This window comes from Chiloscyllium plagiosum, unplaced genomic scaffold (assembly GCF_037043375.1).
Source record: "Chiloscyllium plagiosum isolate Xiang-an unplaced genomic scaffold, Cpla_swu_hap1 HiC_scaffold_11, whole genome shotgun sequence".
NCBI classification, from domain to species: Eukaryota; Metazoa; Chordata; class Chondrichthyes; order Orectolobiformes; family Hemiscylliidae; genus Chiloscyllium; species Chiloscyllium plagiosum.
The window spans coordinates 54222868-54246505 of NW_028270149.1; the positions used below are offsets into that span (position 1 = coordinate 54222868).

The window sequence follows — 23638 nt, forward strand, 5'->3', positions numbered from 1 at the left end:
TGAACTTTTTTTTAAACAAAAGTGTATTTTCATGCTCTAGCTTCCTATTGCAAATATGTTCAGTGACTGACTTCCAGAGTGGACAAAGTGGAAATAGATCACAAGTTTATCAAGCCAGTTTTCAGTCTGGTATCTTATCTAGTATTACTATCAGATGGGATTATGACAATATCATGAAATCAGACTGGGATAGGGAGCAATTTGGCTTTTATCCTTTCATATGTTTGTTACCTGGTGTAATGTCACACCATACAAACCAGGATAGTACTTAACATTGTTTTAATGTGAACTGATCATAGCTGGGGTGACAGCGCACCATAACAGCTTCTGCATGTAAGTTAAAAGAAACTTGTTCCAGTTTTTCAAATATCTCATGACTTCTAACAGATAGTGATTTTTGGTTGAGGACAGCACCAGTGTGAGCTGTAATGCAACTAAGGGACAAAAAGCTAATGGACACTCCCTCTCAGAAAAATAAGAGTTAGCTGAATTGAAACCATATCCCAGCATGGGAAGCATCCTTGGCATAAATTGAATGAAATAGGGGGGTAAAACATTGTAAAATCTCAAATGCTATACAATTTTTAGTATTTGATTGCATTTCAATTTTATATCCAACAAGCATTTCAGAATCTGATCATTAAACAATCACTTTTTATTGTAACAAAATTGGGAAAAAAAATCAGGAATGACGATATATTGCAATGGCTATATTCATAAGGTATAATCATTTTACAGAAATATGGAACAATCATTACAAGCAATGATGGAAAACTAACATGTCGTTAACTGCTATATGTACATTGCCCTTTTTTATTTGCCACCTGTGAAGTCACCATAGCCTTACCAGACCATAGGACTGGGCTCTCATTAGACAGAGAGAAGACTGTTGATAGTTTAACTGGGAGGATGACCATCGTTCAGACAAGGAGACAGCATAAGAAGAGTTCTCCATGGTAACCTCAGCTCGTGAAGAAATTCAACCCATGGTGTTGGCATCACTCTATATCACAAAGCAGCCATCCAGCTGAGCTAACCATAATATTTGTACCACTATGTAACTTCTGTTACCAACCAGTTTTACCCAGACTGCATGATTCTAACAAGATGAGGATAGTGGTAACATGACAATGGTATTATGCTTCAATTTCTCTTGTTTTGAAGTCATTGGGAAAGAAGCATTTCCTTCATTGCACTTTTTTTTTGTATTTTATTGATGCAAGAGAGTGTAAATGTAAAAAATTGAATCACCCAACCTCTACAACTCAACAAACTCTTTTTAAAAATAAAAAGCTTGATGGAAGCACTGACTCCATTTAAATAATAAATTAAAAATTAAATCTGTAATTATCTTGTTAGATTGAAAGTGAGCTAAAGTTTATTATACTAAAAAAAATCATTTTTGATCAAAGATAGAAAAAAGTACAAATAGCTTCCTTAGTAGAAGTGAAATGAAACAAAGCTGGTTTATCTAAAGTGCAGTAAACACTAGCTGAAATGTGATATTTAAAAAAAAACTTATTCTACTAACATGATGGATTCTTTGTTAATATTCCCATTTGGATTACTTGATCACCACTTGTATCATAGGATTTTCTTTTATGGCAAATATGTGGTTACAGGGATTGTGGGGGGCGATTGGGATGCTTTTTGAAAGAAGCACAGACTTTAAGGACCGAGTGACCTGTATCTGCACTGTAGGGATTCTGATTCTTTTGAGATCTTAGTCATGCAGATGCAGATCACTCAAGACAGAAGTGTTTACTTAGATTACTGGCTCCTTACAAATGGCTTAATACTTTGCACCACACAGACTGAATTTGTTTCTACAGGAAAAAAAAATCAGTTTTTTTAATAGCTGAAACAGCACTGGGTGAATAAAGCTACAGAATACTGATGTGAAAATAATCTCTTAATGCAGTGTCTTTGGAAAATGCACAAGTCGTCTTAGGTCTAAGTTCATAGATTTTCCCCTCAGTCATAACTGTTCACCCAATAAATTAGCAATTTAAATTATTAATATTAAGAAACCAAGACAGTGAGTATCCCATTTCAAAGTTATAAACTTGTCTTAGAGGACAACTTAGTAACCAGAAACTATGTTCGCCACAACTTTGCCTATGAAGAACTTGATAGAAATTTGTGTAATTCTCAACTGGAGTCATAAAAGGTTCTTGTTCTATTATAAAAGTCAGTAATTTATTCAAATATGACACATAACAGACATTACTAACAACATGTCCCAAACAGTATTTAATATATCTCCTTTCAATGTTCCCCAAATGTAGCTAATAAGCCTACAAATATAAAAGGTGAATTGGAAGTACACTACAGTATTAGTAACATAAGATACTTTTAATTATAACAGAGAGAAAGAGAGCCCATCAGTTCCATATGCCATATTTTGTGCTCTCCGGATACCTCAAAGCACTTTGCCCCCAGTTAAGCACCTCTGTAATGTGGGACAGTTGGCATTAATATACCTGAAAAGAGTCACAAATAGCATTGTGAAGATGACCAATAATCTGTTAAAACATCAATCCTATCAATTAGCTTCATAGCTGGCACAGCTTTGCTAAAACACTTTTTAATTAAATCACCAAATTGATCGGTTGGTGACAAGCAAGCTTGAAATATAGCATAAGATTTAGACTAGATGTCATAATCTATTCTGTATAGTTTGAACTACATCAGGCACATACCTTGCATAAGTGTCAAGTAAATATTGGTCAACAACACTGTGGGAATTACCTTTAAACCTGGATTGCAAAAATGCTCACAGATTCAAAGTTTGTTTGTTTCTTTTGAGGTTAAAGTTGAGGATTGCTGGGAAGACATTGTCGAAGCTTTTCATCTTGTACTCATCAGGCCAATATGCAAGGAATACAAGTATAATCTTCTATTGTATTTTTTTTTTACAGTAATACTCAAGTTCAGTATTATTGAAGAATTATTAGGTTACAGTTGCTACTGAGCCTCACCTTGGTGGAATGCCTCCATTTAATAGAGCATATCACCACTAAGGTTAGGAAGGTCACACCAATAAACTCAAACACTTATAGTGAATTCCATTGATCACCCTGATATCCACTGTTAGCCTAAAAAGACAACTTTTGCTCATCAATTGTAAGATGATTAAAGATAGATTTGTTATCTTTCAAGCTTTGGTCTGCTGTCTATAATGGATACTAACATCAACAATACAATGATTTCCCAGCAATCCTCAACTTTATTCTCAAAGTAAGCAACAGACTTTGGATCTATGAGCATTTTTTTGTAATCTAGGCTTACAGGTAATTCCTAGTGTTGTCAGTCAATATTTACTTGACCCTAAAGGCACATACCTTGCAAACTATACAGAATAGATTATGATTCCATCATCGTGGTTCAAAATAAATCACAGAAGTAACAAATTTCTTTTACTGGCTCAGTGAAAGATGTTAACCTACTCAACATATACTTAATAGTATTTGTGTGAGCAAGTGATTTATTTTCACACAGGTGGTAGTTGTTTATCACTCATATCCAATGAAAAGAAAACATTTAGATACACATCATACTTCTAAAATTTAGAACTGATACTTTGTTAAAATGTTATACATTGTTAATGTGTTCATGTAACATACATCCATCTGCTATCTTAATTGCAGCATATGAACCCATTTATAAAATGAGACAATTATACATTTATATAAAATGTAAATGTGTTCTCATATTTAAGATACTGTTCTATATTTAGAGGTCATGAAGCTCTCAGATATAACTTTTTTTTAATGTGTTATGATCATGAGTTTTCTTGCTTCATTCCTGATGTGGCAAGTCTTCCAAAGTACTGATAATGCTTTTCCACATTCAAGCATTTTCTTTAAGGATAACCTATGGAGTATGCATCTGCCTGAATTTCTGCACCTCTGCATCTATGGTGATTTGAACATTCAGTATGTCGTTCGACACAGTGCTTCCCACATGGTATTCTCCTGGTCTCTGGAGATTTCTTGTGGGTGTTGTTGCAGCGATGAACCAGAACTGGCTCTTTACTTTCTGATTTACTCTTTAGAAGTCGCTGTAGAATTTCCTTATCAGATCTTTCCCTTTTGAAATCATCCTCATAAATCTTCAGCTAAAAAGCAATGAGGCACAGAGTTAGAATAATATCATAGCATAGTGTTTAATTTCAATTAACCCCTTTTTAAAAAATATATATAGCCTACCAACTTTTTGAATCTACCTGTTCAGGGATGCTACTACACACCTCTGGAGCAGGTGGTAAACAAACCCAACTCTTTGGATCCAGTGGTAGGGACACTATCTCTGCACCACAAGAGGACCCTTTTATCTCCTTTTCCTCTGAGCACCTGGGCATCAATCTCACTATCCCTGGAATCAGGGTGAGAGTATTGTTAAAGTGTACAAATAAGAAACTAGTATTCAGAAAAATGTTTGATTCTGAAATCTTAAGACAAGATTGTAGTCTTTATTCCTTGAATGACATGACCACTGATGTGTGAAAAATGTAGAGCCCAAAAACTATTCTTTAACAGTGGTTACATTAAGTGTGATTCATCAATATCTTCACACATGTACTCCAACCACAAAGTTATTACTTCCCATAAAGATAGCCTGGCAAAATATTTTCTTTTATGGCACTACCCTTAGCAGGTACCAAGCCAAAGCAAAATAATAAACTGTCTACGAAATACTCCTCAAAGGTTGCAGCTGTGGTTCAATGGGTAGCACTCTTGCCTTTGAATCAGAGCAGTGTGTTCAAGTCTTTCTTCAGCTAAACCTCAGCATATTTTTAGGAGCAGCACAATGAGGCAACAGCACTAACCACTGAGCCACAGTGCCAGGGACCCAAGTTCAATTCTAGCCACTGCTGACTGTCTTTGTGGAGTTTGCATATTGTGTTTTTGAGGGCTTCCTCCCTCAGTCCATAGATGTGCAGGTTAACTGGATTAGCTATGCTGGTCCAGAGTTGTGTAGACTAGACGTGGTAAATGTGAGGTGACAGGGATAGCATGAGGGTGCTGGGATGCTCTTTGGAGAGCTAGTTTGGACTCAGTGAGCCAAATTACCTCTTTCAGCACCATAGGAATTCTGACTATAGTGTTAAAATGTGCTAGGGTACTGAAGGACTGTCTCAGAGAAGCAATTGTGCATTATCCATCTCATAGGAAGTACTATTATCTACATATTGTGAAATATAATGTTCTTCTTTCCGTATTTAGCATAGCGGAAGTCACTCGGATGTACAGCAAGGAAACAGTCCCTTTGGTCCAACTCGTCCATGCTGACCAGATATCCTAACCTAATCTACTCCCATTTGCCAGCATTTGGCCCATATCCCTCTATACCCTTTCTATTCATATACTCATCCAGATGCCTCTTAAATGTTGTAATTGTACCAGCCTCCACCACTTCCTTTGGTAGCTCATTCCATACATCTCACCTTGTGTGGAAAAAGTTGCCCCTTAGTTCTCATATCTTTCCCCTCTCAAGCTAAACCTATGCCCTCTAGTTCTGGACTCCTCCACCCCAGGGAAAAGACCTTGTCTATTTGTCCATGCCCCTCAAGATTTTATAAACCTCTCTAAGGTCACCCCTCAGCCTCCAATGCTTAAGGGAAAACAGTTTCAGCCTGTTCGGCCTCTCCCCATTGCTCAAATCCTCCAACACTGACAACATCCTTGGAAAGGGTTCAGAAAAGATTTACAAGTTTCACAACATCCTTTGGATAGGAAGGAGACCAGAACTGCACACAATATTCCAACAGTGGCCTAACCAATGTCCTGTACAGCCGCAACATGACCTCCCAACTCCTGTACTCAATACTCTGACCAATAAAGGGAAGCATACCAAATGCTGTCTTCACTATCATAATCGACCTGCGACTCTACTTTCAAGGCATTATGAATGTGCACTCCAAGGTCTCTTTCTGTTCAGCACTGGGTGGCACAGTACCATAGTCCCAGGTTCGATTCCAGCCTTCAGCGACTATGTGTAGAGTTTGCAAATTTTCCTAGTGTCTGTGTGGGTTTCCTCCGGATGTTCCAGTTTCCTCCTACAGTCCAAAGATGTGCAGGTCAGGTGAATTGGCTATGCTAAATTGCCCATAGTGTTAGGTGCATTAGTCAGAGGGTAATGGGTCTGGGTGGGTTACTCTTCAGAGGGTGGTGTGAACTTGTTGGGCTGAAGGGCCTGTTTCCACACTGTAGGGAGTCTAATCAAACACTCCCTAAGACCTTTATCATTAAGTGGATAAGTCCTGCTCAGATTTGTTTTTCCAAAATGCAGCACCTTGCATTTATCTAAATTAAACTCCATCTGCCACCTCAGCTCATTAACCCACCTGATCAACATCCCGTTGTGCTCGGAGGTGATCTTCTTCAATGTCCACTAGACCTCCAATTTTAGTGTCATCTGCAAACTTACTAACCATACGGTGTATGTTCACATCCAAATCATTCACATAAAATGACAAAAGCACTGGATCCAGCACCAATCCTTGTGGGTCACAGGCCTCCAGTCTGAAAAACACCCTCAACTAGCACCGTGTCTTTTATCTTCAAGCCAGTTTTGTATCCAAATGGCCAGTTCTCCCCGAATTTCATGAGATCTAACCTTGCTAACCAGTCTCCCATGAGAAACCTTGTTGAATGCCTTCCATATAGGTCACTTCTACCATTCTGCCCTCTTCAATCCTGAATTTTTGATGAAGTAACAATCAAGTTTGTGACACATTAATCAGTCCTTGCCTCGTGCATGAGAAATAAAGAATCAACATGGCCTTTCCAAATACATGCAAGTCTCTGTCTCTCAGATTTCCCTCCAACAGTGTGCCCACCACTGACGTCAGGCTCACCAGTCTATAGGTCCCTGGCTTCTCCTGACCTTCTTTTGTTAAAAAGTACAGTGTTCGCCAACCTCCTGTCTTCCAGCATCTCTGACTATCAATGATACAAATATCTCACGAGTCCCAGAAATCACTTCCCTAGCTTCCCACAGAGTTCTAGGGTACACCTGTTCAGGTCCTGGGGATTTATCCTCTTTCAAATTTTGCACAAGAGGTTATGGTGACTTTCAACAAAGTAACAGAAATTGATTCCACCTCCCCCTTTGATGCTTGCACCCCTGCAAGTTTATTCCTTCAAGTTATCATCCAATTTCCATCAGAACTGTTTTCATTTCTATTCTCATGAACAAAGTGTTCTTTCTTTGTGCTGAATTAATTATTCAAGTTACCTGGGAGAAATGCTAAAGGGTAAGGAGAATGATGGGAATATGGAAAATCATCTTTTGAAAATCCTTCTCGATATTGTTTAGGTGCCACTAACATCATATTACTGAGGGGCCAGCAAAAGGGTCCTGCCCAGCTTAATGGGGTAGGCTGCAATAATATTCTATTGTTTTACTTTAAAACCTTTTATCAGAAGTTCTAATTCCAATGGGAATACAGCACTATTTTATTAAGGGAGGGGGTGGAAGGAGAGTGCAAGCTAATTATCAGTCACTTGGCTAAGACTGAGGAGACAGGAGAGGATACTTCTGAGGTTACATCAAAACATCTGAAATTTCTATTGTGCTTCTCAATAAATTCCAATGGCCCAGACATTGGATTGAAAAAGAAAAAAGTACATCAAGGTTTCCAATTATGCAATTCTTTCTCCTGGAGTTACATTACACCTCATTACAGTAAAGTGATATTTCTTCTTGTTTGTACAGTTTTGATTCTTCATAATTGTAGTCTGTGAAACACCCCACCCACTTGCTGGACATATGATTCCCTAGGACTGCATTATAGTAAATGTCACAAGTGTCCAGCTGTCCTACAGTGTAGTGTAATTAACAGGGACTAGGTCTATTGCAAAACAAATTAAGCATCAAGCCATACTACCCTGATGCACTACGTAACATAATTGCAAGTAACAACTTTGCTATAGATAGGCTGTGAATTTTACTGTCCAGCGTTCTGTCCAAAGCCCTACTAATCAGAGTAGCTGATCAGCTGCCTCTTAATCTGGCCTACGTTACAATGAACGTCATCTAGGTAGGTGTCTTGTGGCGCAGTGTCAGTACTAGTGCCCCTACCTCTGGCACAGAATGTCTGGGTCAAAATCCCACCTTCCTTGGAGGGATGTGTAATTTCTGAACAGGTTTATTTAAAATAGCAATACAGCAGTGTCTGTACAGATAAATTCAGCCACTGGTCATTTGACAGCAATTTTTATTTGGTTTGAAAACTGGTTTAATATCATTTGTAGATGGATTGCCTTTATTAAAAAAGGATCTTAAATGATTTAAGCAGAAACAAAATCCATGAACTAACTCCTAGTGCCTTCAATGGAGTGTAAGCTCAGTTTAATACAGAACTTGGAATGGGGAAACAGTTCCTCAAACTCTACTGGTGATAAGAAGAAATATTGCTTTCTTGCCAAACAGTGTAACATTGAAATAAACTAAGATTAGGAACAAAGCACATGATAATGCACTTCATAGCTTCTTGAAGCAGCTATTCCCACTGGAAAATGCTGATGAGCAGAAAGTGAGAATGAGTGAAGATCAGCTGACTTACTGTTCAAGTTCAGCACTGCTCCCTTGAGGGGGTAACATGGCACTCTAGCACATGTGATCTTGTCATAAAGTTGAACGTATTCCCCTGGTGTTTGTACCCACAGGAATTATATGCTGTCAAGTGTCCCCTCCAGACCAAGATCAGAAATGTGTAATTACTAAGTCATAGGATCTATTTCTATGCTCTTCGATCCAAGTAGTCCATATGGACTATGTTCCCAAACTAAACCAATACCACCTGCCTGCATTTGGCCCACATCCTTCATACATTTTCCTATTCCAAAATGTCTTTTGAACATTGTAACTCCAGCTGAATTTAACAACTACTGTATATATTTTTTAAAAATGTGCCTGATGTCCTTAAAACTTTCTCCTCTCACCTTAAAAATATGCTCCCTGAGTCTGGAGACCCCTGGGGAAGAGACCTTTGCTATTTACCTTATCTGTGCCTCTCACAATTTTAAGTTTCTATAAAAGGTCTTCCCTCAACCTCCTACATTCCAGTGAAAAGTCTCAGCTGATTCCTGGCAACATCCAGGTTCAAAAAGCCATTTACCTTCTCCCATTTAATCCCATCCTTCCTATAACAGTGACTAGAACTGCACACAGTACTCTAAGAGGCCTCCTCAGTACTTATTTAATCAATTAATTTCTTCAGTTAATACAGCCTAGTAATTTGAGAAAAAAAAATCCAAAAGGGAAGGAATCCTTTTGAAATTAGCCTTGTTGCAAGTAGTCAAAAAGGTAAGTGAAATAAAGGGAGATACTTCATCCTCCTTACCCAAGAGCTTACAGTTTGGGTATTTTGTCAGTGTCTGGTTGTAACTATTTTGAGAATTAAAATATTCTGTCTTTCAAAACAGTTGAAGGTTTAGCAAAGCATTTTGGTTTGAATTTCAGCCAAAAGACAGGAAATGAAAAATTGAAGAGGTGGTCAACTGTACACCGTTGGAAACTGAAGACAGAAGGAGAAGAAGGATTTTAACTGGAGCAGTGTAAATTAAAATTCTAAGCAAAACCAAAAGAGGAGTGCGCTTCAGGAAAGCAGCAGTCTGAACCAAAATGACTCCTGTGTCCTGTGTCCTATGTAGACATTACTAGCTCAGACTACAGTAAACTTGGTTTACTTAATTCAAGTTTTTGAGAAGGCAGAAGTTATTTTTCTCTCTAGTGGTAGAAAAACAGTTGAAGTGGCCAGTTCCAACATTAGCCCTTTGTATGACAGAGTAAGTGCTCAGGGAAAGTGCACAAAGTTTGCTGCTACTTGTCAGAAGAAAGTGCCATTCATTCAGAGACAGATTTTTTTTTAAAAACAAAAATCAATGCATCTCAGTTAATACCACAGGTATCCTGTTAAGCATTCGATACCCTCAGGAAACAACCTGTAACAGATCTGTGGAATTTGAAAGGCTTAAACTTGCTTGATCATTGGGTACAGACACTTAAGAGAAGAGAAATGACTTAAAATAAACTGAAATAATTCTCCTGAAGTTTAAAAACTCCATCCCTGTCTGAACAGGAAGTGATTGTGTACAGGTATGCAGATACACTGACTATTATCTGATCCACAACCCTTGTTCCAGAAGAAACCATCCCCTGGTCAGCACCTAACCAACTGGAAAAGGGGATAGAGTGAGAGAGTGAGCGAGCGAGCGTGAGTGCGAGAGAAAAACTGGGCACCCATGGGAGAGGGGTTAGTATGTGGGTGCTCTCCTCTGGACAGAAAGGGTACTGCGGAGATGTAGAGGTGAGGCAAAGAAACCCCTTTTTTAACTGAAGAAAAAGTAGAGCATATCCCATGCCGAGTACTGGAGGCTAGGGGAAAAGCTAGTGAGATTTATAGTGACATGTACATTCCATACAAAGAAACGGACAAATGGATAATGGTCTCCCATTGCCACAGAACTGGAGGATGATGGTAGCTAATGAGGATCTTTGGTGGAAGACTGGACATGCCCACATTGGTGTTTCCTACCACTGAGCTAATTGATTACCGCAATACTAACAAATTTCATCTACATAATCTATACTACTTAGGTATAGAAGAGTGAACACGCTGAAGGCGGCTGCTCAATAGCTTAGAGAGACCAGGCTGCACCACCCTAACTCTACTTGCTGTGGAGTGACAGAGGGATGGTACCCAAACTGGCAGCTGTTTGGATGTTGAGAAAGAGGTAAAGAGATACCATTGCTGATCAGTGAAAACAGAAGGTTTTAAAATAAAAAGGCAACAATGCAATATTTGGTGTAGACAAAAAACAGTGTGGCTGTGAAAGTTGCTGGAGAAAGTTTTGGTTCTCTAGTTTATATCCAGTTATTGAATTCTTGAAAGTTCTGCAAGACACTGATACAAGTCTCCAGTGGTCTACAGAAGCTATTTGCATGGGCCGATGACTTCAGAATTCAAGCATGTTATACGGTCAGTGAACAATTCAATATCCGCCGACTGAAAATTTAGCAAACCATCATTTGGAACTGCTCAAGTGAACCAGACAGTTGAAATGACTTAAAAAAAAAAGTAACTATTTGACCTTAGTGTGGGCAGTGATCAAAGAGGATTCAGTTTAAAATCAGATATTAAATTGTTTTGTTTTTAAGCTCATCTCTGCTAAAGTTACAGTTCAAAAATAAAGTTATAAGCCTGGTGTCTGATATTGGTTATTCATTCATAAAGGCTGGTCAAGAAGAATTGGGCAAATGAGGGTCACCAAATTTTTTAGTTTCTCAATCTCCAGCGTTAGCAAGTCTATCTCACTGTTGTACCGAGAACCCTCCTATGCTAACAAACAGAACTTCAAAGAAGAGTCTTCAGAAAAAAAACCAGGGCAGAGGAAAGAAACAAAAGTGAAAAAAAAAAATGTTTCTGTACTTCTACAATCATTGCCTTGATAAGGGAAACTCTTTATATGATCTTATACAGCAAGGTGATTTCATCCATCTGTTCCATACTAGTACTCTTGCATCATCATTGGAGGCAGCCTGAGAATCTCCATTAATACCTTTAGAAAGGTCTCCACTATGAAGAAAGAAAACCTGTCAAGTGTTAGAAGCATTCTGAAATACTTCCTGTGAAGTTCTTAAACTAGAGATGCTAGATGTAAAGTACATTCATTAGACTGGTTGAGAAATCAGCTAAGGTAGTTGTTAAGCCTGTGCTCAGCACAAACCATCTTCCAAAACTTGCTGCTCTGGGTGTGGTCAAATTCTTTCTGGTGGCTACACATTTGCAAGCACACCATTTAAATTAAACTAAGAGAAAGCTAGCTACCAAATCTGTCCTTATTACCGCTTTCAAAAAAGAATGCAGAGAAACAAATTTTTAAAAAAGGACCACAACAAACATGAAAGCAAACATTTCTGCTCTGCAAATCATTTTGATTACATCAATAGAATTGTTTTGGAGCAATTAATGTCCATTTGCAAGTATTCATTATCATCATGGATACTTAAAACAGCTATGCTCTATTCAATAGTGTCCCAGTAATAGAAACTGGAAGCTATTTGCAAACTACACAAATCTTACATTTAAGACTAAATTTCCCTCCCCACTAATAAAAATAATTTAACCATTTTGAATTATTGCACTCCCCCAAACTACCTCAACCTGCTTTATACACAGTGCCTTTACAGCATGAAATAAATCAAAGAATTTTGTGGTTACACAACCAAGTTAAATACCAGTCTACATGAGGACAGAAGCAAGGTTGCAAATGCCACCTTGAAAAAGCTGGAAAACAGATTTAGGGAAGTAACTCTGAGTTTATGGACAAGGAGTTTGATTTCTGCCATCAATGACTGTGATTAAAATGGAGGTTGCACAAGGCACAGGACTAATCCTAAACTCGGGGCGATGAGCTATGAAAAAGGACAGAAACAAAATGTTTAAGAACTTTGGGATAATAGCTGCTTAAAGTGGAGGATTCTCTGGGGAAGGGGTTGTTTTCTAAGAAACATGTCAGCTTATTTTTGTCTTCAAAATCTGACTGCAAGGAGAAAAAGAATGGTTTTTAAACAAACCAGGATGTACCACAATGCCTGAATAAGAGTTCACAATATGTATTTCATTCCTTGCTGTGAAACCATGTAGATATGGGTTCCTTCAATCTGCACATGATCAGGAGCGTGAACGGGTTGGAACTAGATATTAGTTTGAGAGAAATGGACGCAGAAAAAGACACAGAAGTATGGGCTGATGTTCTCACCAGAAGTAACTGCCAGTTCTCTTCAGTTTTAAATTAAAAACTGTTTAAATTTTAAGAAAACCAGTTGTCTTTCCTGCAGCAGTTACTATGAGCTACGACTTTTAATCTGATAGATCCAACATTTTCCAGGTAATGCTCTGTACTTGTTACCAGTTAGTAGAAGCTTCCAGAGGAAGATAATTGAAGGCAAAGGACCTAGCTAGTCAAAATCAGATCATGAACATCAATTGGGAAGCAAAGATCAATAAGACGTTTATGTACAAGGGGGAGGGGTTTATGAAGTGGATCAGAGCTTTATTTAGTAATGTCATACAGAATGTTTAAGTTTACTTGTAGTTCTAGTTTAATTATTTAGAATAAATAAATAGTTTAATATAGAAACCAGATTCCATGCTATCAATTTCAGTCTGAAACAATGATAAATTGGGGTCCTATGCATAAATTTTCAAAAATGTTTTGGAATGACTCCAATAGGGAGTCACTTTGTGGTACAGTACCATTGTTTATTTTAAACAGATGCATGCTGTAAGCAACTGGAAAACACTGCGTGTGCCTTTCATTTGTTATATTGTTCTTTGAAATGTGAGGCTTCTGCCCGCAGAGGAGTAGGAAAGCACAGGACTGTAGGGGTACAAAATACTAAGCAGATTATTTTTAAAGTAGACCAAATTTAGGTGAGCAATGAGATCAAAGGATTGTATGATTGGAGGAGATTGTAAATCAGGCTTGACAGGTGATTGGGACGTGAAAGTTAGGAGTTAGACAGTTTTGGAGAACAAGTTTATCAAAAGATAAAAGGGTCATCCGGAAGAGCTTTAGAAGGTTTTGGCTGGAATAACAGCAGCACGAACATTGTGTAACAGGCAAACTGAGGTAGAAACAAAATCAAATGATATTACTAAAATAGGAGAAGGTTTTGGTAATGATACACATGTGGTTGAAAACTCATGCAAGGTCACAAATGATACCAAACTAGTATTAAAAAACGTAGTTAACCTGCTGTTGAAGAAGATTCATTTGCAAATACATTTCTTCAGTTTTCTTCCTCAGCTTCTCATTTTCTGCTTGAGTACGCTGTCGGTCTTTGCGTTCTGTCTTATAGTCTGATTCATAAAGCTTGGTCTACATTTCAGAAAATTAGGATTCTCATTTTACACCAATTGGAGATGAAATCAAGATTAATTTGTCAGTTATCAAAGGTCAACAAATGCAAGATGCACAGGCACTTAAAAAAAAGTCCTAATATAGTATGAAGTTCACACATTTCTTAGGCGAAAAACTGAGGACGGCAGATGCTGGAATCTAAACTACACATTTCTTGCCAGACTGGGGGAAAAACAAAAGTAGTAATATCCAGAACCTCCACCCAGATCTGAAAGATCTTTTGATTCTTTTCTGATCAAATCATTGGACAGGCAAATAAAAGAATTTAATACTGGCTTGAACCCTCCACAAGATTAAAGCTGGCACCATGTCTCAGGAAGATTAATGGTAAAAATCAGACCTTAGGCCTGCACATCAAGTAGGTAGATTTTGGGATATCCTTATCTGATTGGATAATTGAAGGTTGCTTCATCATAATAGGAGTGGTCTAAAAACTGGGAGAATGAAACAGTTGGCAAGGAAGTAGAAATGGGAGGTTAATTGGCTTCCACACTATCAAAGATCTTTCATGTTGTTCTCCTCACTTTTGCTGGTCTATAAATCATCTAACCTTTCCAACTTCTGATTAAGCAAAGAAAGAAACATCCTGAAACACTGGGCAGAATCTTATCAGCAGCTTTGGTGGTGGACAGACTCCAATCTACAGGTAACTTATTTTTTAAAAAAAATATATCACTAACAGAATGTGAACAGTGCTGACTGGGCCTACATTTATTACTCATCCCTAGTTGCTTTAGATGTGGTTAGCTGCCTACAAGAACCATTGCAGTCCATTTGGTGCCAGTAGGTTTCCAGCAGTATCAGCCAGTGAGTGAAAACAAAATCAGTGATATAGTCCCACGTCAGGATGGTGAGTGGCTTGAAGGGAAAACCTGGCAGGACCCCTATGACAGTCTCGGAGCACCAGACTTGGGGAGCAAAGAGGCCCTCATTATTTAAGTTTTCACTCCCAAACTGAGCGTATGGACTGTTCTTTTCCACGCTATTAGCCTCGTAGCTCAGACTACAAATTGCTTAAAAAAGATTTCTGATCTGTTTAAAGGACGGCTTCACCTTGAAGCATCCACACGTTCTCTTGTATATGCAGCAGTGTATATTGAGCTTCAGGTAGAACATGAATCGCCTACCACTTATAGTTCAAGGGTATATCTAGCGGCAATCCAATTGCTAGTGCTTAAGAGGGGCCATTTGGTCCATCAAGTCTGTACTGGACGTCTTAGTTACCACCTCCAATAAAAATATTCTTGTATGTATCCACTGGGGTCTGGGCAAATTGTGATGACTGTAGATACTGGAAAGTCAGTTGATAAAATGTGGAGCTGGAAAAAGCACAGCAGGTCAAGCAGCTTCTGAGGAGCAAGACAGCAGGAAAATCAGAGTTAAAAAAGGTGGAATTGTTGCAAGGTTTGTAGCTCAGGTTGAGGTTTAGGCTGTAGGTTTGATATCCAGACATTTCATTACCTGGCTAGGTAACATCAGTGGCGACCTCCAAGTGAAGCGAAACGGTTGCCTCCTGCTTTCTATTTATATCTTTCTCCTGGATGGGGTTCATGGTGATGTCATTTCCTGTTCGTTTTCTGAGGGGTTGATATATCTAGATACCATCTATGTGTTTGTTTATGGAGTTGTGGTTGGAGTACCAGGCCTCTAGGAATTCTCTGGCATGTCTTTGCTTAGCCTGTCTCAGCTTAGATGTGTTGTCCCAGTCGAAATGGTGGTTTTTCTCATCTGTGTGTAGGGAGAGAGGGTCGTGTCTTTTTGTGGCTAGCTGGTGTTAGTGTATCCTGGCGGCTAACTTTCACCCTGTTTGTCCTACGTAGTGTTTGTGGCAGCTCTTGCATGGAATTTTGTAGAGGATGTTGGTTTTGTCCATGGGTTGTATTGGGTCTTTTAAAGTTTTAGTTTTTGTTTGAGTGTTGGTGGGTTTGTCATTCCATGCAAGGACTGCCACAAACACTACGTAGGACAAACAGGAAGTTAGTCAGTCACCAGGATACACGAACACCAGCTAGCCACAAAAAGACAAAACCCTCTCCCTCGTAGCCCTACATGGATGAAAAAAAAAACACCATTTCGACTGGGACAATACATCTATCCTGGGACAGGCTAAGCAAAGACATGCCAGAGAATTCCTAGAGGCCTGGCACTCCAACCGCAATGCCATTAACAAACACAGATCTAGATACTATCAACCCCTCAGAAAACGAGCAGGAAATGACATCACCACAAACCCCAGGAACCCCATCCAGGACAAACATAAATAGAAAGCAGGAGACAACAGCTTCGCTTCACTTGGAGGTCCCCACTGATGATGTTACCTAGCCAGGTAATGAAACGTCTGGATATCAAACCTACAGCTCAGCAAGCAAACCTACACCCTAAAGGTGGAATTGTTTTTTGGAAGATTTGGGAGGTTGGCATCAAAACTGGGCCCAAGCCCCAAAACATTGACCCTCCTGCTCCTCAGAAGCTGCTAGACCTGCTGTGCTTTTTCCAGCTCCACATTTTTATCAACTCCATTGGGTCTTGGGCCCACTTTTGATGCCAACCTCTCAAAAGGAAATGCCACCTTTTAACTCTGATTTTCTCCCTCCACAGATCTTAGTTAACTGCAATCAAGTAACATTCACCACAAATTTAAATTTAAAAGATTTGAAGGAGAGAGAGATTACTGCTTACCTGACACACGAGAGCAAGCATTTGGTCCTGAAGCTCTTTGCACTCTTTTTCAGAGACTCCATTTTTGGTTGGATGTCGGGCTGCTTCTGCCTTAGTCAGTCTGCACTGACTGTGGTCCCTTGGTTTCTCCGAGATTTGAACACGTTTTGGGGAAGAGGGTGTTATGTCTTTATGTTCTGACCGTGACTGGGGATAGGTGTAATTTGATTTCTCATTGTGTGGAATTGGTCTCCATGGTTCATCTTCCTGAACAATGATACAAAGTATTTTCAGATAATACAGACACCACCATAGTTTTCACATCATACCCTGACTGCAGCGAATTCAGATTCGATGTTACTATTCCACTGCATTGCCATGTAATATTAAAAAGACAAATTTTCAAAAGGAACTTAGTTTGCATTGTTTATAAATGAATACAAGCAGACACATGACAAAAGAACATAAATTAGACATAGTTCTTGGATGTTATCGGAAAACAGATAACACTTAAGTTTCTACGGCTGGCAATATCGTGCCTGCAGACTAATGATATTGGAATATACCTCCTACCACAGATGCATAACATCTTAATTCTCTCTGGTGAAATGATAAATTTACAAACACACAAAGAATGACTTGGACTAACTTTTGACTCTTTTGATGTCAAAAGAGTAACAGAGTGAAGAGTCTGGGACGGGTGCATTTCCCACAGGGCCATGGCCCATTTTGGAGGGAAGAAGAAAATTTGATCCATCTAGACCCCAGTTCGTCTAACACCTTGGCAACATTCTCCTCTGCAGTACCTCTGCTTTCTGAAAAAAAAACTCAACTTCACTTGTTCATCTTTTGACATTTCCCTTCTGACTTGACTCATGTTTCCATTTCTGGGGATAGGCTATCTGCCAATATTCATTCCAAGCCTACCAACTTCCATTACCCAGCTCCATTTCTACCACCTTCAGTATGACATCATCACATACCAAACAACATCTCCTTTGCTTTTAAAAAATCCTTCCCTCCAGGACAACACACCACCTCCCCCCTCACTTTCCAATGTACTAAACAGTTCAAGTAGGTGAAGTAGAGATTTACTTGAACTTTGTTCAATCTAGGGTACTTTGCTGCTTGTAATATGGTCTCCTCTACATTGAAACCAAATACAGACTGACTAACTGCTTGTTGAATAGCTTTGCTCAGTTCATAAACATCACCCCAACATTCCAGTTGCTTGCCAGTTTACATTTCTACCACAGTTCTGCAGCATTGTTCCATTGTCAGCTAACGTAAGGTAGAGGACCAGCATCTCATTTTCCACTTAGGGACTTTACAACCTCCTAGACTCCGAACTCAACAACAACTTCAGATCATGAATTCTGTCCCACATTTTCATTACCCACTCCGAAGTGTCTAGCTTTCCTCTCAGCATTACTGACCTCTATTCTGCTGTGGGCATATACTCTGGATTCACAACCTTTCTCTCCAACTACAACTAATCTCTAGTTCTGTGCCACCTTCCATTGAACGAATGTTCAATGACAATGTGGCCTGCTGTATGGAATCCATCACTTTTCCACCCTCAGCACAAAATAAGTTATTACTGGACTCAAAACATTAACTGTTTCTCTTCCCACAGATGCTGCCAGACCTGTTGAGTTTCTTCAGCACACATACTTTTACAGTGAGATGCTCTGAGTACAAACCAACCAGGGTATCAACTGTTAAAAGAAATGGATTTGTCTTCAAAATGGTAAAGGTCCATTGAATGTATATTACAAGATGGTTTTGGTTGTAACTACTCAGCACTTCATGTTGGTTTCTGGATGAGCTGCAGAAGTCAAATTATAAATACATCCTCCAGCAGATACTCTTACTCTCAGGTTGGAGAAGGAAACATGACAGTTGTCCAGGAAGTGAGCACAGAGCACTAAGTTACATTTCCTGTGGTCTCAGTTCAACTGTACATCATAGGGAGTAGAAAGCTTTTATATGAAGGAATTGAGCTGACTAGTCCCTTGTGCCAATGTCATCACCCAGGGAACCAATGAATGGCTCTCTTTGACAGCTGAAAGAGGTATCTATGACCTACATCTGCAGGATGCCACCCATGTTCACAGGTGATAGAGTACTCCAGATACAGAAGAATCCAATGCCATGGTGACCTGAACAACTGCTATTTGGGGTCTGTTGTAGGGTCCTTGAGATTTAATTTTAGAGAATGAACATTGCCTGGATAAGTCATATGTTAGCCTCCTTCAAATGATAATGTGCTAACTTGAACTGTTTTAACTGATGTATCAGGTGGCACTATCCATCACTTGCTGTCCTCCCCTTTACCAGCTTCTCCTCCCTACTCTTCTCAATGTCTGTGTAATCTGTTCCCATCTCATTTCCTTTATTTGTTGCTTGTTCTTTCAAGCAGGCTTCCTTTTTCAGCATCAGATATTAGTAAAACTCCAGTTTCATATCATACTCAAAAGGAATGACTAAATCAGAAATATGAACTACTTAGTGTAATTGAAAACATTTCTGCTACCAGATGGGGAAAAACTTAACTGCTGAGTGATGCATTTTGTAGCATCCATGACTTCCCTCCCTGTTCTAAACAGCTGCACCTTCGAGTTAACTTTGACACAAGTATAGTTAAAAGTCTACAAGTCCCCATTTTTGGCACCATCTTGGGTACAAATATATCAAAGTACTGATTCTTAGGAGCAAGAGTAGAAAAAAAAGGAATCAAAAATTCAGAATGACAGTACTTCCATCCCAGTCCACACTAGCACCCAGCCTGTTGACTACAAAAGTAATTTTTAAAAATTACATAAACTCTATTTATTTACCTTCTGAACAAGGGATCTAAACAAATCCAGGGTGTTTGCAAGGTCTTGTAGCCAGAGGTCCTCGCTCTGGGCACCACAGCAGGGTTTATCACCTTGGAGGTACTCAAATTAATGCCATCTATTTCACAACGTTCCAATACATACCTTCATGTGAGCTTGCCGCCTATTGTAATTCCAGCCAGGAATGCAACTGAGCTGCATACCATAGGACAGGAAACATCATTTGAAATTGCTCGCTGAGGATGGCTTAGCTAGATGGAATTGATGGTATGAGGGACTCCCCATCCTACAATTTACACATTACTTTGTAACAAGAGATGATATTGTTAAGCTCATCTTTGTTGCAAACTAAAAATATGGAACTATAACTAAATTGAGGCATTAAGTGAAACAATTTAATTTTACACCTACTTCTTAAAGGTGTTTCTTAAAAAAAAACTGCACAGTGGAGATGGGCTTTTGAAACAAACATTCAAAATAGGATTAAGTGAGGTTTAGATTCTAGTTCCACTAACAGCAGAGGTTTAGACAGTTGAACACTGCAATCAAATTCAAGCTTTAAAATTAACCTGATTAGAATATATCGGACTAACCTGAGTACAAAGATATACTTGCATCACAAAAGGCAACAAAAAGGGAACAGTTTGCAGAGATGCAAGCATTACAGTGTACAGGCAAACGTATTGATCGAATTGATTCATGATTTTTGTTTTACAGGCAAGGTAAATGCAGAGCAATGGTGCTTCAACTAAGATGGCTCTGATTACAAATTTAAACAGTGAAATTGTTACAATGCCTATTAATAGAAGTAAAATATTCACTCTGCACTAAATGTTTGGCAAGAGAACACAAGTCATCGAGAATAACTATTGAAAGAAAGTTAAAAATCACAACACCGGGTTATAGTCCAACAGGTTTAATTGGAAGCACACTAGCTTTCGGAGCGACGCTCCTTCATCAGGTGATTGTCAAGGAGCGTCGCTCTGAAAGCTAGTGAGCTTCCAATTAAACCTGTTGGACTATAACCCGGTGTTGTGTGATTTTTAACACCGGCATCTCAGAATCATATTTAAAGAAAGTAATTTTCATTGCCCTGGGTGTTTTTAAAATGGAATGGTGGGAAAGTAAATTTTGTTACAGTGCAGAAATTCACAGGATGCAACATTGTGACAAATATTGTGTTCAAGGCAATGTTTAAAATGTTGCTGGAGGGAACAATCTTTGTCCTTGACTTGAAGCTGCATTAACTGGTTGTTCACAAACAGGGAACAAATTTCACCCAGCGCATGCGTCAAATTCTATTCAACTTGTTATGGGTTAGAGACTTACCAAGGTTGGTTGGACTGTCTGTCTCATGTTGTGTAATTTACTTTCCAACTGTCTCACATATTCTTGGAGTTGTTGATTTTTCTTCATCTCTTGGATTAAGGACTGCTCATAATACTCCCTTTTGTGCTAATTTCAAAAAAAAGAAAAAAAGTATAATATACTTAATGAAATAATTAGTTCCTAACATTGGCAGCATGATAAAGTGAAGCTTTGCATTAATTAACAAATTAAAAATCAGTTATCCTGCACTAGTACCAACTTTAGCAAGTGATTGGCAAGAGAAAATATATTGCCACAAGAGACCCAAATCACAGATCTCAAAATGGAACCTAATAATTAAAACTAAAAATCAATTAATTTTCTGGAAGACTGCTCATAGTCATGATACAAATTTTTAGCAATGACTGAAACGGAGGAGTTTAATTTAGATTAACCGACTTTGCTATTGCTGATCAAATTTGGATTTAATTGCAGCTCGGCTGAAGTAAATTAGGAAGTAGACATACAGATCAGACCTCAGCTTTTTAAACTGGTCTGTTTTTGACAGAAAGGAACAGGGGATTTTCAACTTCCCAAAATTGTGCTAATGTCTTCCTATAATGCTTCATAGCATAGTTTTTGCTTTGACCAGTTGAATGCTGCTGTACCTTTGGTTTTTGGTGTGACTAAGGAAGTGCTGATTCAAGGTTCAGAGCAATAAGAGGGATACATTTCTAAAGTGTTTCAGCCTTTAGTTGCAAGTCTTCTCATTAGAAATCATTGGAAAAGTTATTATAAAGTTTTGGGACTCTTTAAAAGCAATGAAAGAATTATACCGTTAGTCATATGGTACTGCCACAGTACAATTATTGGATTATACTTGTGAATGAAAAAGTACATATTCAAGGATGAAGCACGTTCATTAACAGAATGTAAAATTAGCTATTTGTAAAGATTTTGTTGGTTCTTGTTATTGCAATGTGAAAGGTAATGTTAATCAGTGTAAAAAAAAAAGGCATCTAGATGAGAATCAGTGGATTATGGACAATCTGGATGTGATTAATGAAATGTGGATTGGAGGAGTCGGTGACTGAGTGAGGGGATTTATTGTGCTCAGTATTATGATTTGAGGCAGTGAGGTTTGCATGATTGTATGAGAATGACTGATTGATTGACAGTCCAGGGAGTGGAGATCAACATGAATCATTATCTGTTACACCTGCAAATTAACTTAATTAGGAAGGCAGATAGAATATTGGCTTTCATTCAAGAGCGGAGAGGTTCTGCTGTAATTGTACAAGGTGTTGGTGAGGCTGAACCTGGAGGAGTGAGATAGTTCTAGTCTTCTTTCTGGAGAAGGGATATACTGGTCTTGGAGATGATATAGAGGAGGTCCACCAGCATGATTCTGGACATGAAGGGGTTATCCTAGGAGGAAAGGCTGAATCACCTGGGACTGTACATGCCAGGATTTAAGAAAATGAGGGAATCTTAAAGATATAAAATTATGAAAGGGATAGATATGATAGAGGTGGACAAGTTGTTTCCGCTGGTGGGAGAGACTGGGACTAGGGGACATGACTTCAAGATTAGGGGGAGTAGATTTAGGACAGAGGGGAGGAAGAACTGTTTTTGCTAGAGAGTAGTGAATCTATGGAATTCTCTGCCCAAAGGAGCAGTAGAGAGAGCTTCATTAAATATGTTCAAGCCACAGTTGGGTGTTTCTTTTGCATAGTTATGGGGATAATGCAGGTAAGAGGAGCTGAGGCAATGAATAGGTCAGCCATGATCTTAAAGAATGGTGGAGCAGGCTTGACAGGTCCAATGGCCTACTCTTCCTTCGATATACTATGACGATGCATCCTCCGTATTGTGGAACAAGGACAAATGAGAATGTTATAGAGTTAATGCACTAAAGCTGATGAAAATTAATATTGCCAAATATATTATTCAATTTAATAAGGAGGTCTGTCAAACCAAGAAATGTCCAGCCACCTAGTTCTATTTTCCATCTCTTTGCCCATAGCTTTCTATGTTCTGTCTTTAAGTGTTCATCTGAGCATTTCTGGAGTACAGTGGTTCCTACATTTACCATTCGTTTAGGTAGGGTTTCAGATACCTACCACCCTCTGGGTCGAAAAGATTCCTCCTTGAATCCTCTAAATCTGAGGGGTATAACAAGTGTAGACAAGAAACTTGCCCCTCAGATAGATGTTAAGTCTTTATCCCCTTGACATTGACTGGTCTACGAAAGGAGAAAAGGTTCTCCTCATCTACTCTCAATGTCCCTTACAAATTTTGTACACTTGAAATCAGAACCGCCACTCCTTTTCCACTTTTGGAAAAATTATCCCCGGCCTATCTAATCTCACTTCTTTGCCAAATACTCCAGCTAGCAACACCCTGGTAAATACCCTTTACACCATCTCTAGTGCAATCACAGCCTTCCTAACATTGAGTGACCAGAACTGCACACAATACTCTGGTCTAGCTTAACTAAATTCTTACATAGTACTATCATAACATCCCTGCTCTTGCATTCAATGCATTAATAAAGGCAAGTATCCCATATGCCTTTTTAAACCACCTTATCGGTCTTGCTGTTTTAAGGATCGATAGACATTCACACCGATCCTCTATTTCCAAGGGGAATACCATTCAATATGTACCCCCCCCCCCCCCCCTTTCCATTCTTAGTCCTCCCAAAATGCAACACTTTATACTTTAAACTCCATGTGCCACTATTCTACCCACCTGACCAAACCTGCCTTTATCATCCCAAGGCTTTCCTCCTCACTATTTACCACCATCCCCTTCCCAGTTTTCATGTAATTTGCATGGTTACTGATCAAAACCACCTACACATACATGTCTAGATTATTAATGTATACAACA

General features: G+C 38.9%; 1 protein-coding gene across 3 annotated transcripts in view; it reads right to left on the reverse strand.

Moving 5' to 3' along the window:
* Positions 1–637: 637 nt before the first annotated feature.
* LOC122557548 (uncharacterized) overlaps positions 638–23638 on the reverse strand; it is a 50532-nt gene continuing 27531 nt past the window's right edge. For all 3 annotated transcript variants that reach the window (XM_087992063.1, XM_087992062.1, XM_087992064.1), the window contains exons 5-8: positions 20765–20890; positions 16617–16862; positions 13770–13895; positions 638–4120 (exon numbers count right to left, since the gene is read on the reverse strand). In XM_087992063.1, coding sequence (XP_087848189.1) covers positions 3866–4120; positions 13770–13895; positions 16617–16862; positions 20765–20890 — 753 coding nt within the window. In that variant the 3' untranslated portion in view covers positions 638–3865. The remainder of the gene's footprint in view (positions 4121–13769; positions 13896–16616; positions 16863–20764; positions 20891–23638) is intronic.